At 36.1% G+C, this 12,594-nt stretch overlaps 2 protein-coding genes across 5 annotated transcripts; one reads left to right on the top strand and one right to left on the bottom strand.

The window, feature by feature from the left end:
• Positions 1-360: 360 nt before the first annotated feature.
• On the bottom strand, positions 361-2,550 carry LOC132186653 (ras-related protein RABA3). Its single transcript, XM_059600638.1, has 2 exons — positions 1,998-2,550; positions 361-939 (listed from the first exon to the last, which is right to left on the bottom strand). Exons 1-2 carry the CDS (start codon positions 2,252-2,254, stop codon positions 486-488), a joined length of 711 nt encoding a protein of 236 aa, XP_059456621.1. The 5' UTR covers positions 2,255-2,550; the 3' UTR covers positions 361-485.
• Positions 2,551-4,913: 2,363 nt separating this feature from the next.
• LOC132186652 (pentatricopeptide repeat-containing protein At5g16420, mitochondrial) lies at positions 4,914-7,651 on the top strand. Of its 4 annotated transcripts, none has more exons than XR_009440764.1 (2): positions 4,914-6,877; positions 7,247-7,651. XR_009440764.1 is itself a non-coding variant. In XM_059600637.1 (2 exons), exons 1-2 carry the CDS (start codon positions 4,982-4,984, stop codon positions 7,267-7,269), a joined length of 1,566 nt encoding a protein of 521 aa, XP_059456620.1. In that variant the 5' UTR covers positions 4,914-4,981; the 3' UTR covers positions 7,270-7,651. The 4 variants fall into 4 exon arrangements, 1 of the variants encoding a protein (XP_059456620.1); XR_009440763.1 differs by having other exon boundaries at positions 4,914-6,989; XR_009440762.1 differs by having other exon boundaries at positions 4,914-7,148.
• Positions 7,652-12,594: the final 4,943 nt, after the last annotated feature.

The following is a 12,594-nucleotide window of genomic DNA, read 5'->3' as shown; positions in this document are numbered from 1 at the left end:
GGGGTTTTTGCTCCATGGGCCGAGAAATATGAGCTATCTATGCATTGAGTTGAGTCTGTCTAAAACAGATCTATTGTTACAACTGAAGATTAATCATGAGTTAACAGAAAATTAGTCATAAATAAGTCTTAAATGTTTTTCCCTTAAAAAAAAAAAAAAAATTACGGTTGAAACCCAACATGTGAATCCGAATTACTACCGTCAAAACATTAGCTCAGGCTGGCCGAAACGACTGCTTTAAACTCTAGGATGAGCTTTTGATATCCGGCCCATCTAGCAGCCAGCATTTTTACTAAGGAATCTCTAAAAAAAATGAAAAAAAGAAATAGAAATTTAACTATATAAATCCAATTCCAAGAATATACCAAATTCAATCATATTCAAATTTGTATATTCTATTAAAACCTAGAAGGATGCTTCTAAGTTCTTTCAACAAGAACATAAAGATATAAATAAATAGCTCAAATTCATGATTTTCTTTCTTTCTAACAAGAGCATGCAGACAATTTCTTCATCTCACTAATTTCCAATTCAGCCCCCGAAATAATATCAATCTTGGATCCTTTGAGCACCGCGGCATCACCACCGTTGGATTTTGCAATGCCACGTTCCAAAGTCTTTTTAGAAACCACACCGTAAATTTCCTCGAGTAGCCTGAAAAACGCAGTGTCCACGTTGTCGCCGCTGAGGGCCGATGTCTCAGAGAAGAAGAGGCCCTGATTCTCTGCAAACTCAATAGCATCTTCCGTGGGCACGGCCCTCAGGTCCACAAGATCTGCTTTGTTCCCAATCAGTGTGATCACGATGGAATTATCGGCGTGGGCCCGGAGCTCCTCCACCCACCTTGCCACATGATCAAAGCTGGGCCTCTTGGTAATGTCGTACACCAGCATGGCCCCTAGTGCTCCCCTATAGTACGCACTTGTCACGGCCCGGTACCTATGAATTATTGGTACAAAAAGATTACAAATTCATGTTCCATGGAAAAACACATTAATTAAAACCTGTTTAAATTGTCAAACTCATGCCAAACCCCAAGTATGGCCTACAACTTTTACCACGATTTATCACACAAATTCAACACGAAATTTAAAGAGTTTAAGTTGAAGAGTCTGATTCGTTTAATTAAATGAGTCGAGTTACAATTAACTTATATAATCTTATACTTATGTCTCGATAAGACTCACGAACGCAATATAAAATTAGAGGGTTAAAAACCTTAGGGTTGAAGAGTTTAACCCATTTAATTAAATGAGGTTAGGTTAAGACAACCCGAACCCGACACTTGAACACAAATTACCATCCTACCCCAAGTAGTCAAATATTGCATTATTTATTTCAAAATCTGTTAATATTCTGTAAAAATCTGAGAGAAAAAAAAAATTCAAAATCAATTTTATTGCATTTCTCTATCATTTCTTGGCCTAAAACGTGAAGCATGCACCAAACTTTAAAATGTAGAGTTGGTTTCAGCATCCGCCACCCGGCCCATCCGGGTTGAATTCATGTAAAGTACATATTTTAAAGAGAAATGTTATTACAAGCATTTAATACTCATCTACACTTTTCTTTCCAATTACACGCTGACACTTGTCAAAAGTAGTAAAAAAATAAATGTCTACTATTTTTCTACTGACATTATTGAAAAATCCTCACACACATACCACTTACTGATCGAGTGTAAGTGTAACTATGGCTACCCTTCTAGATAATAATTATGGTATCCAAATTTAGCACAATAATACTAAATTTCCCAATATTTGATGGAGAATTAATGCAAAAAAATCACCTTTTATTTCATAATTATCTCAAATGATGTAACAATTTCAACTAACCTTTGACTAAATCTTGTCATATATATATATATATATATATATATATATATATATGATCAGTGCCTCCATTATCATTCAAATTCAAACTCTCAGAAGCAGAGAAAAGACAGAAAAAGAAGAAAAAGAAATGGTAGAATTTGTGGGCGGGAGAGAGAATTGAACCTTTCTTGGCCAGCAGTATCCCAGATCTGGGCCTTGATGACTTTGCCCTTAATGGTGACAGTCCTGGTTTGGAACTCAACCCCAATAGTTGACTTGGAGTCAATGCAGAACTCGTTCTTAGCAAACCTGGAGAGGAGCTGACTCTTCCCCACCGCCGAGTCTCCGATCACCACCACCTTGAACACATAATCTATCTTCTCCGCCACACTCTCTTGGTAGCTCTCCGTCTCATCAACCCCACTCATTTCTTGATTCATTTCAATGCAGCAACCACTACTGTGCTTCAAACTTGGTCTTCGTCTTTTTGAAGCAAAAGGGTAAGAGGAAAAAGATTGAAAAGATGAGGCAGAGGCAGATAGGGCTTGGGTTCTTCTCAAGGGGCAGTGATGAAAAAGAGAGCTAGGTATGAAATTTGGTCTTGTCTTTGTCTTCCCTTTAATGCTTTATCACAGTGGATGTACCATGCATTATTTATTTATTTTATTTTATTTTATATATAGTAAGATTTGAGGCTGATTTTGGGCTCACACTGTCTGCCCGAAGCTGTAGTAGGTTTGGATTAGGAATGGGGATTTCTTGTTTTTCTAAGCAAATACAGGTAGAGGGAGAAGGGAACAACTAAAGTCAAAAGAAAAAACAAGAAATATGGGTGGAGTAGACTCATAAAGATAAATGCTATACACATTGTGGTTATCATAATTTTAAGTGAATACTTTTTAAAGTGATCACGATAATTACAATTGAATCGTATTCCATTCAAAATTTAATGGTGCTTTTCTACTACTACGTAAGAAAGTATACATCTGAGAGTATGTGTGGCATTTCTAGCCTCAAAAGACCCTAAAACAATCAATATAGTGCAATAAAAGCTTAAAATCTATTAAAAATGAGTAAAATAAATGGTCCGATCCATTAGAATTTTAGCCCACCGACTAAGAAAATGGTGAATCTGCCTTCAACAATGCCTACAAAAGCAACAAACATATTTGAGAACCATAGCAAGTAGAGAGGCCAAAGACAAGGCACCGACAATGGTGGGGCTCGGCACCATTTGACAAACCCCTCTCCCTTTATTTTCACTTCTCCCAAAAGAAATCATCTTTTCAAAACTATTATTTTTAACATCTTATTTTTCATTTAAATCACATCAACAACTTATTATACTACTCAAATAAAAAACTCACAACAAAAAAAAGTTTATCAAACACACCCTAGATGCCCCTCTTGTGACTTGTGATGATTGTTAGTGTGTGTTATAATTAATGTTAACTTGTTTTTGAAGGCTTGTGTTGGGAGTGATCAAACTATGAAGTGTGCAACTTCAACCATGCAATTATCTTCGATTAATGATATGTTCCCATAAGAGGTATCTCTTAAATAAGAAATAGAAACAATACTTCCAAGGGCTGCTTCTCTTGATTATTGGGATGGAGGGCCATTGCATCTAACAATTTTAATCACATGAAGATCTTCTCATTACTTCTCCACGTGATAAACACTCAACTATATTTATCACCCTTTGCATTTTTTATTTTTATTTTTATTTTTTGTTCAAAAGCAAGATAGGTAGGTCGGTAGGTCCCTTCAACATGGAACAGCTCATTGAATCATTTTTGAAAAGGAAAGAAAAAAAAAAAAAAAAACTTTTGAAAAATGAGAGAGATTGGTTAGGTATGTAATCTTTTGTTTTGTTTTGTTTTTTTTTTTTAGTTGGCTTTAATCCTATGCATAAAGCTGCTTACCAGTTACCACAATCCAATGACTGAGATCAAATCTCTCATTTGATGATTAAGATGATGGATGGATTTTGAATTGACTGAGAATCCGGCCCCACGAGAGCAATCAATGCTTAACAACTATAATCTCTTCACCGACAAAAAAATTTGGTGGAATGACATTCCTGGGAATCATGATACTGGCCCGCATCTTAAGAGGAATATATAAAATCACCAACCAAAGCTTATTATGGCTTACCATTATTTCTTCTCCCTTTTTTTCTGTTCATTTTACCCGAATTATTGGGCAGCACTGTATTTGGTAGGCCTAAGGGCCTAAGGCTAAGGGGACAACAATTATATATATATAAAAAATTATATAAGAAGTTGGAAGACCAATTTATTGGTCTAGATGACTTCAAATAGTAGGGAGCAACCCCGTTCAAATGCCTCCAATTTGCTTTGATTTTAGACTAGACTTAAAACACATTCAAAAATCACAAGACTTATTAGGAGTAGCTTTTAAAACTCAGCTTAAGATTAGGCGCAATACTTTCGCCTTAGAGCTGGTTCGGCCACCTTAATTGCTAGTTTTAAGATGGCTGAACTATTGACTTTGACCGCAAAAGGTGATTTAGCAATTCTAATAATTACTAAATTATCATTCTTTTTTTTTTTTTTTTATTTATTGCCACAATTTGGTTGTTCATATGAAATGAAAGATCCAAGTAAAAAGTATTGCATCAGATGCAATAGCATTGTACCTCAGTCCTTCTAGGGTGTGTTTGTCAAAAAGTTTTAAAATGAAAAATGAGAATAAATTTATTGATGTGATATAAACTAAAAATGAGTTTTGAATTTTTTTATGAGAAAAAAATAAAATGCGAAAAAATGAGAATTTTTTTAAGGAAAAATAAGAAGAAATCTTCGATGATATTTTAATGAAGAGAGCCACTCCCATCAATTTATATCAACAAAACACACTCCTCTCTATTTCTCTTGATATATTTGTATATATAATAATGCTATATAGTATATTTCCATCCCACTTACTAATATGATATTGTTAAATGTTAATTAATCAACCTTCACATTAATATTAATTAAATAAAAAATAAAAAATAATCTAATGGTGCATACCATGTATTGGTCGGACCGAACGGCATGTCGCTTTCCAATTTGATTTTGCGCTTGTCTTCTCTGGACGCTGAAATACAAGTTCAACCAACCTACAGTTCTTCGCCCAAAGTAAAAGATAGCCTCTCGACCATGTTACGTCGGGGCCAGTCTTACCACCGATACCTCATGATCGCCACCGCCCGTTTCCGGCCGTTCTCAACCGTCGGTCCCAACCAGACACTCCCCCAATCTTACACCGTCACGCCTCCGATCAAGCCCTGGCCCCAGCGGCTCTACCCCAAGCGCCTCGCCTCCATGGTCACTCGCCAGCAAAATCTCGACCTTGCCCTCCAAATATTCCAATACGCTGGCCAATTCCACCCCGGTTTTTCCCACAATTACGACACTTACCACGCCATCATCCAGCGCCTCTGCCGCGCCCGTGAGTTCGAATCCGTCGAGTCCTTGATCTCAGAGCTTAGTCGTTCTGAGATCAAATGCGGCGAAAACCTTTTCATCGACGTAATTCGAAGTTATGGCCTCTCGGGTCGACCTGATTCGGCGTTAAAAACCTTCCTACGCATCGAAGACTTCGGTGTTCAACGCTCGGTGAGGTCGTTGAACACTTTGTTAAACGCTTTGGTTCAGACCAGGCGGTATACTTTGGTGCATGTATTGTTCAAGAACAGTAAATCAAGATTTGGGGTAGTGCCCAATGTGTTCACTTGTAATATTTTGATCAAAGCCATGTGCAAGAAGAATGACGTGGAAGGTGCAGTCGAGGTGCTCGATGAAATGCCTGCAATGGGAATGATACCTAATTTGGTTACTTACACTACGATTTTAGGTGGGTATGTTGCGCGGGGAGATATGGTTAGTGCGAGGAAGGTTTTTGGTGAGGTTTTGGATAAAGGATGGATGCCCGATGCAACTGCGTATACAGTTTTGATGGATGGCTTTTGTAAGCTAGGGAGGTTGGTTGATGCAATCAAGGTGATGGATGATATGGAGGAGAATGGGGTTGAGCCGAATGAGGTTGCTTATGGTGTCATGATTGACGCTTATTGTAAAGAGAAGAAGTCAGGGGAAGCACGTAACCTGCTTGATGATATGCTTGACAAGAAGTATATACCGAACTCGACACTTTGTTGTAAGGTGATCGATGTGCTGTGCGAAGAAGGGAAGGTTGAGGATGCGTGTTTGTTGTGGAAGAAACTATTGAAGAAGAATGTTATGCCGGATAATGTAATATTGAGTTCCCTTATATATTGGCTTTGTAAGAAGGGGGACATATGGGAAGCCAGGAAGCTATTCGATGAGTTTGAGAAGGGTTCCATTCCAAGTGTTTTGACGTATAATACACTTATAGCGGGAATGTGCGAGAGGGGGGAGTTGTATGAGGCGGGGAGGTTGTGGGATGACATGCTGGAAAAGGGATGTGCTCCTAATGCTTTTACTTATAACATGTTGATTAAGGGGTTTCGTAAGGTTGGCAATGCGAAGGAGGGGATTAGAATCCTGGAGGAGATGTTGGAAAAAGGATGTTTGCCGAACAATTCGACTTACTCTATATTGATTGATGGTCTTTATGACTCAGGACAGGAAGAAGAAGTTGTAAAGGTTCTTTCATTGGCCATGTCAAGTGGAGGAGTTGATAGTGATTCTTGGGGCCTTTTCTTTACCGATATGATTGGTAATCTTGATAGTGGGACATGTGATCTCAACAGAATATTAATGGAGAGTGCTTCTTAAAACTATACTGAATATATATGGTCACATTCACAGAGATGGGGTTAGGGGTGGATCAATTTGAGATAATGCAGGAGTTAACAAAATCTCACATCCATGATCCAACCCTATTCCCTTCTCTCCCCAGACACTCTGAAGCATCTCTGGTGTCTTTGCTTCTTTACAGAGACGTCCCTGAACAAGTTTGCCGTGTTATGTGTTCCGCTTAATGCAGAATGAGCTGTGCTTGGTGACCAGTGTGTTTGAGTTGCCCTTGTTCGATTCACTATCTTGGTGTGCATATCTATTATCAGAGAGGTGAATAGCAAGCAAGGGTTCTCATCCATTCACATATTGGATTTAGATCACGTTGGGGCATGTATATAAGACTATATAAGTCAACTCTAACCCGATCAATTTAATTAAACAGGTCAAGCCCCTCAACTTTAACTTGCTAATTTTTTGTTGAGTTTATGGGTCGTGCAAAAAATTGACAGTCCTAAATGTTGGGTGTCGGGTTCGGATAGTGTCAAGGCATGAATATAAGATTATATAAGTCAACTCTAACTTGACCCATCTAATTAAAGAGGTCAGAACTCTCAATCTTAATCCACTAAATTTGTGTTTAGTTTTTGTTAAGTTTACGAATCGTGTTAAAAATTGCTAGCTCGTTTCGTGACTTTGTAGGAACATGGTTTGATGGGAGCTGAGCTGTTGGGCCAAACGCATCTGAGCAGGTCTAGGAAGAAGCTGGTCTTATTATGAACTTTCAGAATGTTTCAGTTCTGGTGATGGCCAGGATATCAGTCTCTTGGTGTGCATGCTAGAGTCCCCAGGAATTGAAGAAGTAGAACTCAGCTCTCAATACCTTAGCCTCCCTGAGAAGATTGTTAACTTGCCACTGCAGCATTGGTGCCTACCCAATTCATAATAATTCTCCAGAACTAAGTAAATCAACAGCTCTCTGCACTCTACAGTGCAACATGGTTTTACAGGCATCAGATATATAGGGACACATCATAAGTTAGGGAGGTTTATTTTCCAATCAGCTAATTTACTTTGGGATAGCAAAGTCACCATTTGTACATTGTATGTTAACTAACAATTCTGAATCATATTCATTTTGTTTAATTTGGTTAGTTCTCGTCCAAGTGAAACTATATAGGAAAACGATAATTTTTTTTTTTTTTCTTCCAATGAAATTGTGAACAAGATAAAAAAAACTATGACAATGGAAGTAATTCCGCAAAATTAGTAGGGTTAGAATTGAGAGGTCTGATGGGTCGGCCCGGTCGGGTTAGGGGTTGACATGTAGAGTCTCAAACTCATGTATCGACACAATTCAAACTTGACATATGATAAGTTGGACTTGTAATTTTTTACATAAACCCACAAACTCAATACAAAAGGGGATGTTTGTTAATCACTTTCCCTTCCCCTCCCTTTAATACTATTCACTTATTTTTTTTTCAAAATAAATTAACATCAAAACATTATTACTTTTTTCACTTTTTATATCACATCATTTACTTTTTATTACTATTCAAATAAAAAAATTACTACAATATAAAACTTTTTTACTTTTCAATACTATTTTTTTTCACTTTTTATGCCAAACATTATTCTCATTTTTTTTCCCACATAAATCATTAACAATTACAGGGAAGTGAAGGGGGTTAACAAACACGGCCAAAAATCTCAACACAAAATTAATAGGTTAAAGTTGAAAATGTAATTAATATATAATATTATATTTATGTCTCGACACATGAATACAAACAGTCACCTTAGCCCTTTGATAGGAACTAGGGGTAGGTATCGGTCAAAACGGTCCGATTTTGGCTCTTATCAGTTATTAACCGATAATTTTCAGTTAAACAGTTTCTTAACCGATACCGAACCGATAAGAATTTTAACCGAAATTATCGGTTATAACGGTACACGGTTAAACGGTTCGGTTAAATCGGTTAACCGATTATAAATCGCACATTCTTCAGTGTTCTCTACTTCTCTAACCCCCAAGCACCAAAAGGTAAGAACTCTTACCTGAATTGAATCTTTGATGCTAAAAGAGACATATGTGAGAGCAGATGGGGGCGGATGTTGCTAGAACTAGTAAAAGAAAAAATAAATAAATAAAAAGGGAAGAAACCCATTCTCTTGCAATGGTGAGAAGGAAAAGAAAGAAAAACAATGAGGAAGAAGAGTTTGCTGCATGGGAGGAGGAGAAAAAAAGAAAAGAAAAGAAATATGTGGCGTGGGAATTGAGAAGAGAAGGAAAATAAAGAAAAACAATGAGGAAGAAAGAGTCTGCTGTGTGAGAGGAGGAGAAAAAAAAAAGAAAAAAAAAAAAAAGAAATATGTGGCGTGGGAATTGGGAAAAGAAATGGTGAGAAGGAAAAGAAAGAAAAACAGAGGAAGAAAGAGTCTATAGGGGCTTGAACCCACGACCACGAGGATTTGAGCTTTGTACTCTAGTTCCCTACCAATTGAACTAGACTAGTTTTGTTATTAGCCTTCCCCCATACCGGTTCTTATCGATTAAAATGGTTAACCGATAACAAATAGTTAACTGGACCGAACCGAACCGATAAGAATTTCGGTACAAAATTTTTAACTGATAAGAATATTGGTTAAACGGTTACGGTTACGGTTAATATCGGTTCGGTTGAAGCCGGTAGACGGCCGGTTAAATGGTAACGGTTAATCTGCCCACTCCTAATAGGAACTATTTGCTTGTGCTTTTTTTTTTTTTTTGACATGTCCGCACAAGAGGGAAAAGGAGAATTTGAACTAGTGACCTCTACTTTATTAAGTGTAGTTTCAGTCGATTGAACTACCTCTTAGAGACTTTTCTTGTGCCTTTTTGTGTGTATACTATTGAAATTCATTAACCTATTGAATGCGGTTGCTCCAAGTTGGTGGCCCTTTGATAGGAACTATTTGCTTGCGCCTTTTTGTGTGTGTACTGTTGAAATTCGTTAACCTATTGAATGCGGTTGCTCCAAGTTGGTGGGGGGTCAAGACAGTTGGAGTGACAAAACAAAATCTATAGCTTTTATGGCCACCGAGATTTACAAGATGTTACATGGATTCCGATCTCCTCCGGGTGGGATAATCGGAGATTCTTCAATTATGAATTTAGATAGTTTAATTTCAGCCGACGCTCTACATAATACCATGTGTTTCATTGAAAATTAAATAATAAAATATTATTTAAATTTTAAAAATAAAAATAATAAAAAACTAAAATAAAAGAATAAAAAACATGGGGTAGCCAGTCATCCCATAGGGGGTGGCCGGCCACCCTAGTTGAGCCTAAGCCACCCTAGATTGGTTTAAAATTTAAATAATATTTTAGTATTTAATTTATAGTAGGACATATGGCATTCTGTAGAGCGTTTGATGAAATTGAACAACCCAAATTCATAATTAGAGAATCTTCAATTATCCAACTAATAGGAGGGAATCCGGATCCGGATCCGACGTGACATTGCTTGAGAGAATTGAGAGTTGAATGCCTTACATTCAAAGACAACCCCAACACTCGTGCACCTAGCTTGACTAATTCTGAGTTGGCTTCATAAATTTGAACCCAATTATGGCCACCCGAAATTTTGCATCATGCAATTGACCATTTCATTACTGGTGTATGTTCGTAAATATATTTGTTATAAAATTTATTATGAAAATAATTATAACCCATTAAGTTGATTAGTTTTTACTAATTATTTATACCCCCACTAATTACCTTTTTTATTCTGTAATTTAACTCTCCATTATATTGTGGTTTATTTATTTATTTATTTTTCATTTATTGATATTTAACTCTAATTTTGACTTACAAGCATCTATGTCTATATAAGGGTACTTTGTAATTATTCAAGTAATGTATGTAAATACAATGGAAAGAAATGTGTTTCTTTGGTAGAGCTTGTATAGTATATAGACCAATAGAGCATACAATGTATATGGTTTGGCTGTTGTGTCTTTGGGGTTGTAATGTATTTTTGAAATATTTTCTCGCACGCATAAAATGCCTTAAAGAGAGCGAGATATCTGTGCTTCAGACAAATCATATGTCGGTGATATCTATTTCCTCTATTTTCATGATTAAAAATTTCTATTATTCATCTTAAACAACAATTCCAAATTGTTAGTTGTGAACTGAGCCAATAAGAAAATAAGTTTGGTGATAAAAAAAAAAATAGAAGGAATTATGGTGTGGTTTTGCAATCATAGAAGTATTTTTTAGTGGCAATAATTTATTTGGCCAGTGCTTTTGAAGCTTTATGCATTGTAATGCTTATGGTATTGGCATCTGGAGGACTACTTTTTTCCAAAAGCAGGATTAGTATATGCTTGATTCATGTTTAAATTTATAGTCATGGGAATCTGCAGGCACTTTGGCTAGTGGTGTATAGCCATAAGGGTGTGTTCCCAATTGATTATTTATTTATTTATTTATTTTTTTTTTTTGCGTGTGGATGAAGGCACTTTGGCTAGTGGGGGGTATAGCCAATAAGGGTGTGTTCCCAATTGATTTTTTTTTTGGATGAAAATAGTTGTTTATAAAAAAAAGATAAGGACTAATCATGTACTGCAAATCTCATCATTACTAAAAGCCTATATATGGATTATGCAGACATTTCTTGATGCATTGCAGCATCTGGGAATAAAGTTGTTGCTCCAAATGTTAATTTTAGGATACCTTTGCTTCACATCGGCCTTAACTTTAAGGGACAAATAGAAAACGACCAATTCCAGTCATTTTCAAAAAAGAATATACTTTATTCGGACCACTAATTATAACCCTTTAAATCACGTTACAAAAAAGAATATACTCCATATCAATACTCATGGAGATCAAGAGCTTTTTCTTATTTTGAAGGCGAACCGTCGATAAACCGTTACACTATTGAGATGTCTTCTTCAAATATTGTTATCCGGTTGGGCAAAACGCTTTAAAGAGAGTGGAATACAATATGAAATGAGCGTAAAAGGTAGAGATATTGGGATTTTAATTTCATTTGGATTTCCTTTATGGCCGTCGCTGTTGGCTTTGCACAACCTTGAGTTGTATTGGGAGGTGTAGGATAAGTCAATTCGCTATTGGAATTTAAGTGGACATCTTGCGTTGACCGTGTGTGTAAGAATTGAATCAATCAATTCTTTTTTTTTTTTTTTGGACATGTCCGCACAAGAGGGGGGATTCGAACTAGTGACCTCCACTTCATTAAGTGTGGTCCCAATCAATTCTATGCCAAGCTGCATTGCTGGCCGGCACCTTCCTTCATGTTAATACTGATTTATTAAACAATTTGTTAATTAAGCACTACCCACTCTTTACAATTGATTATTTTTATTTTAATGCGTGGAGGATGTTTTACGGGATTGAATAAATACAATTATCCATCATCCATCCTCCCCAAATCTTTTAATGATTTTGAGTGGATTGTTTACTCTTCAACGTTTTCGACTTCTCTTCCACGTCTTAGGACCTGTTATCTTTTTTCTTTTCTTTTGACTTGTAGAATCTAGTTAAAGATGTAACATTACATATTTATACATGGGTAGGTGGAGTAGAGTCCTCTCAAATGTAATGCGACTTTAAAATTACCAATAGATCGAAATTTAATAATGATTATATCAAATTAAAATGTGATTTTAAAAAACACATCACATTCTAAAAAATTATAAGAAGACTTTAATCTTCGTTATATCATTAGTACTCCTAATTTACACTACTCAGAATGGAAACAAAAGCGACGAAGCATAAACAAATGATGATGTCACATTGCATAGAGCTTTGTGATCTTAACTTTTCTTCAAAATAGATTGAATAATTTCACTTAATTCGGTCAATAAAATTGTTACTTAGTTGTGTTCTAGACATGTAAGAAACACCTACATAATAAGAAATGCTAAAGGATATATAACAAATTTATAAACTAGATGGAAGAAAATTTTTCCAATTCAATTTGAAAGAAATTTTATGTCATAAATTTGGATATAATATTCATATGTATAAACTT

This window comes from Corylus avellana, chromosome ca7 (assembly GCF_901000735.1).
Source record: "Corylus avellana chromosome ca7, CavTom2PMs-1.0".
Taxonomy (NCBI): Eukaryota; Viridiplantae; Streptophyta; class Magnoliopsida; order Fagales; family Betulaceae; genus Corylus; species Corylus avellana.
Note: the sequence above shows the minus strand (reverse complement) of the source record. Positions and strands in the feature narration are given on the sequence as shown.

Bases quoted from the DNA above. Each gene is read 5' to 3' on its own strand.
- LOC132186653 (XM_059600638.1), bottom strand. From the start codon at position 2,254: ATGAATCAAGAAATGAGTGGGGTTGATGAGACGGAGAGCTACCAAGAG. The intron at 940-1,997 runs GTTCAATTCTCT...AATAATTCATAG, and splicing joins GATACTGCTGGCCAAGAAAG to GTACCGGGCCGTGACAAGTG.
- LOC132186652 (XM_059600637.1), top strand. From the start codon at position 4,982: ATGTTACGTCGGGGCCAGTCTTACCACCGATACCTCATGATCGCCACC. The intron at 6,525-7,246 runs GTAATCTTGATA...GTGACTTTGTAG, and splicing joins TTTCTTTACCGATATGATTG to GAACATGGTTTGATGGGAGC.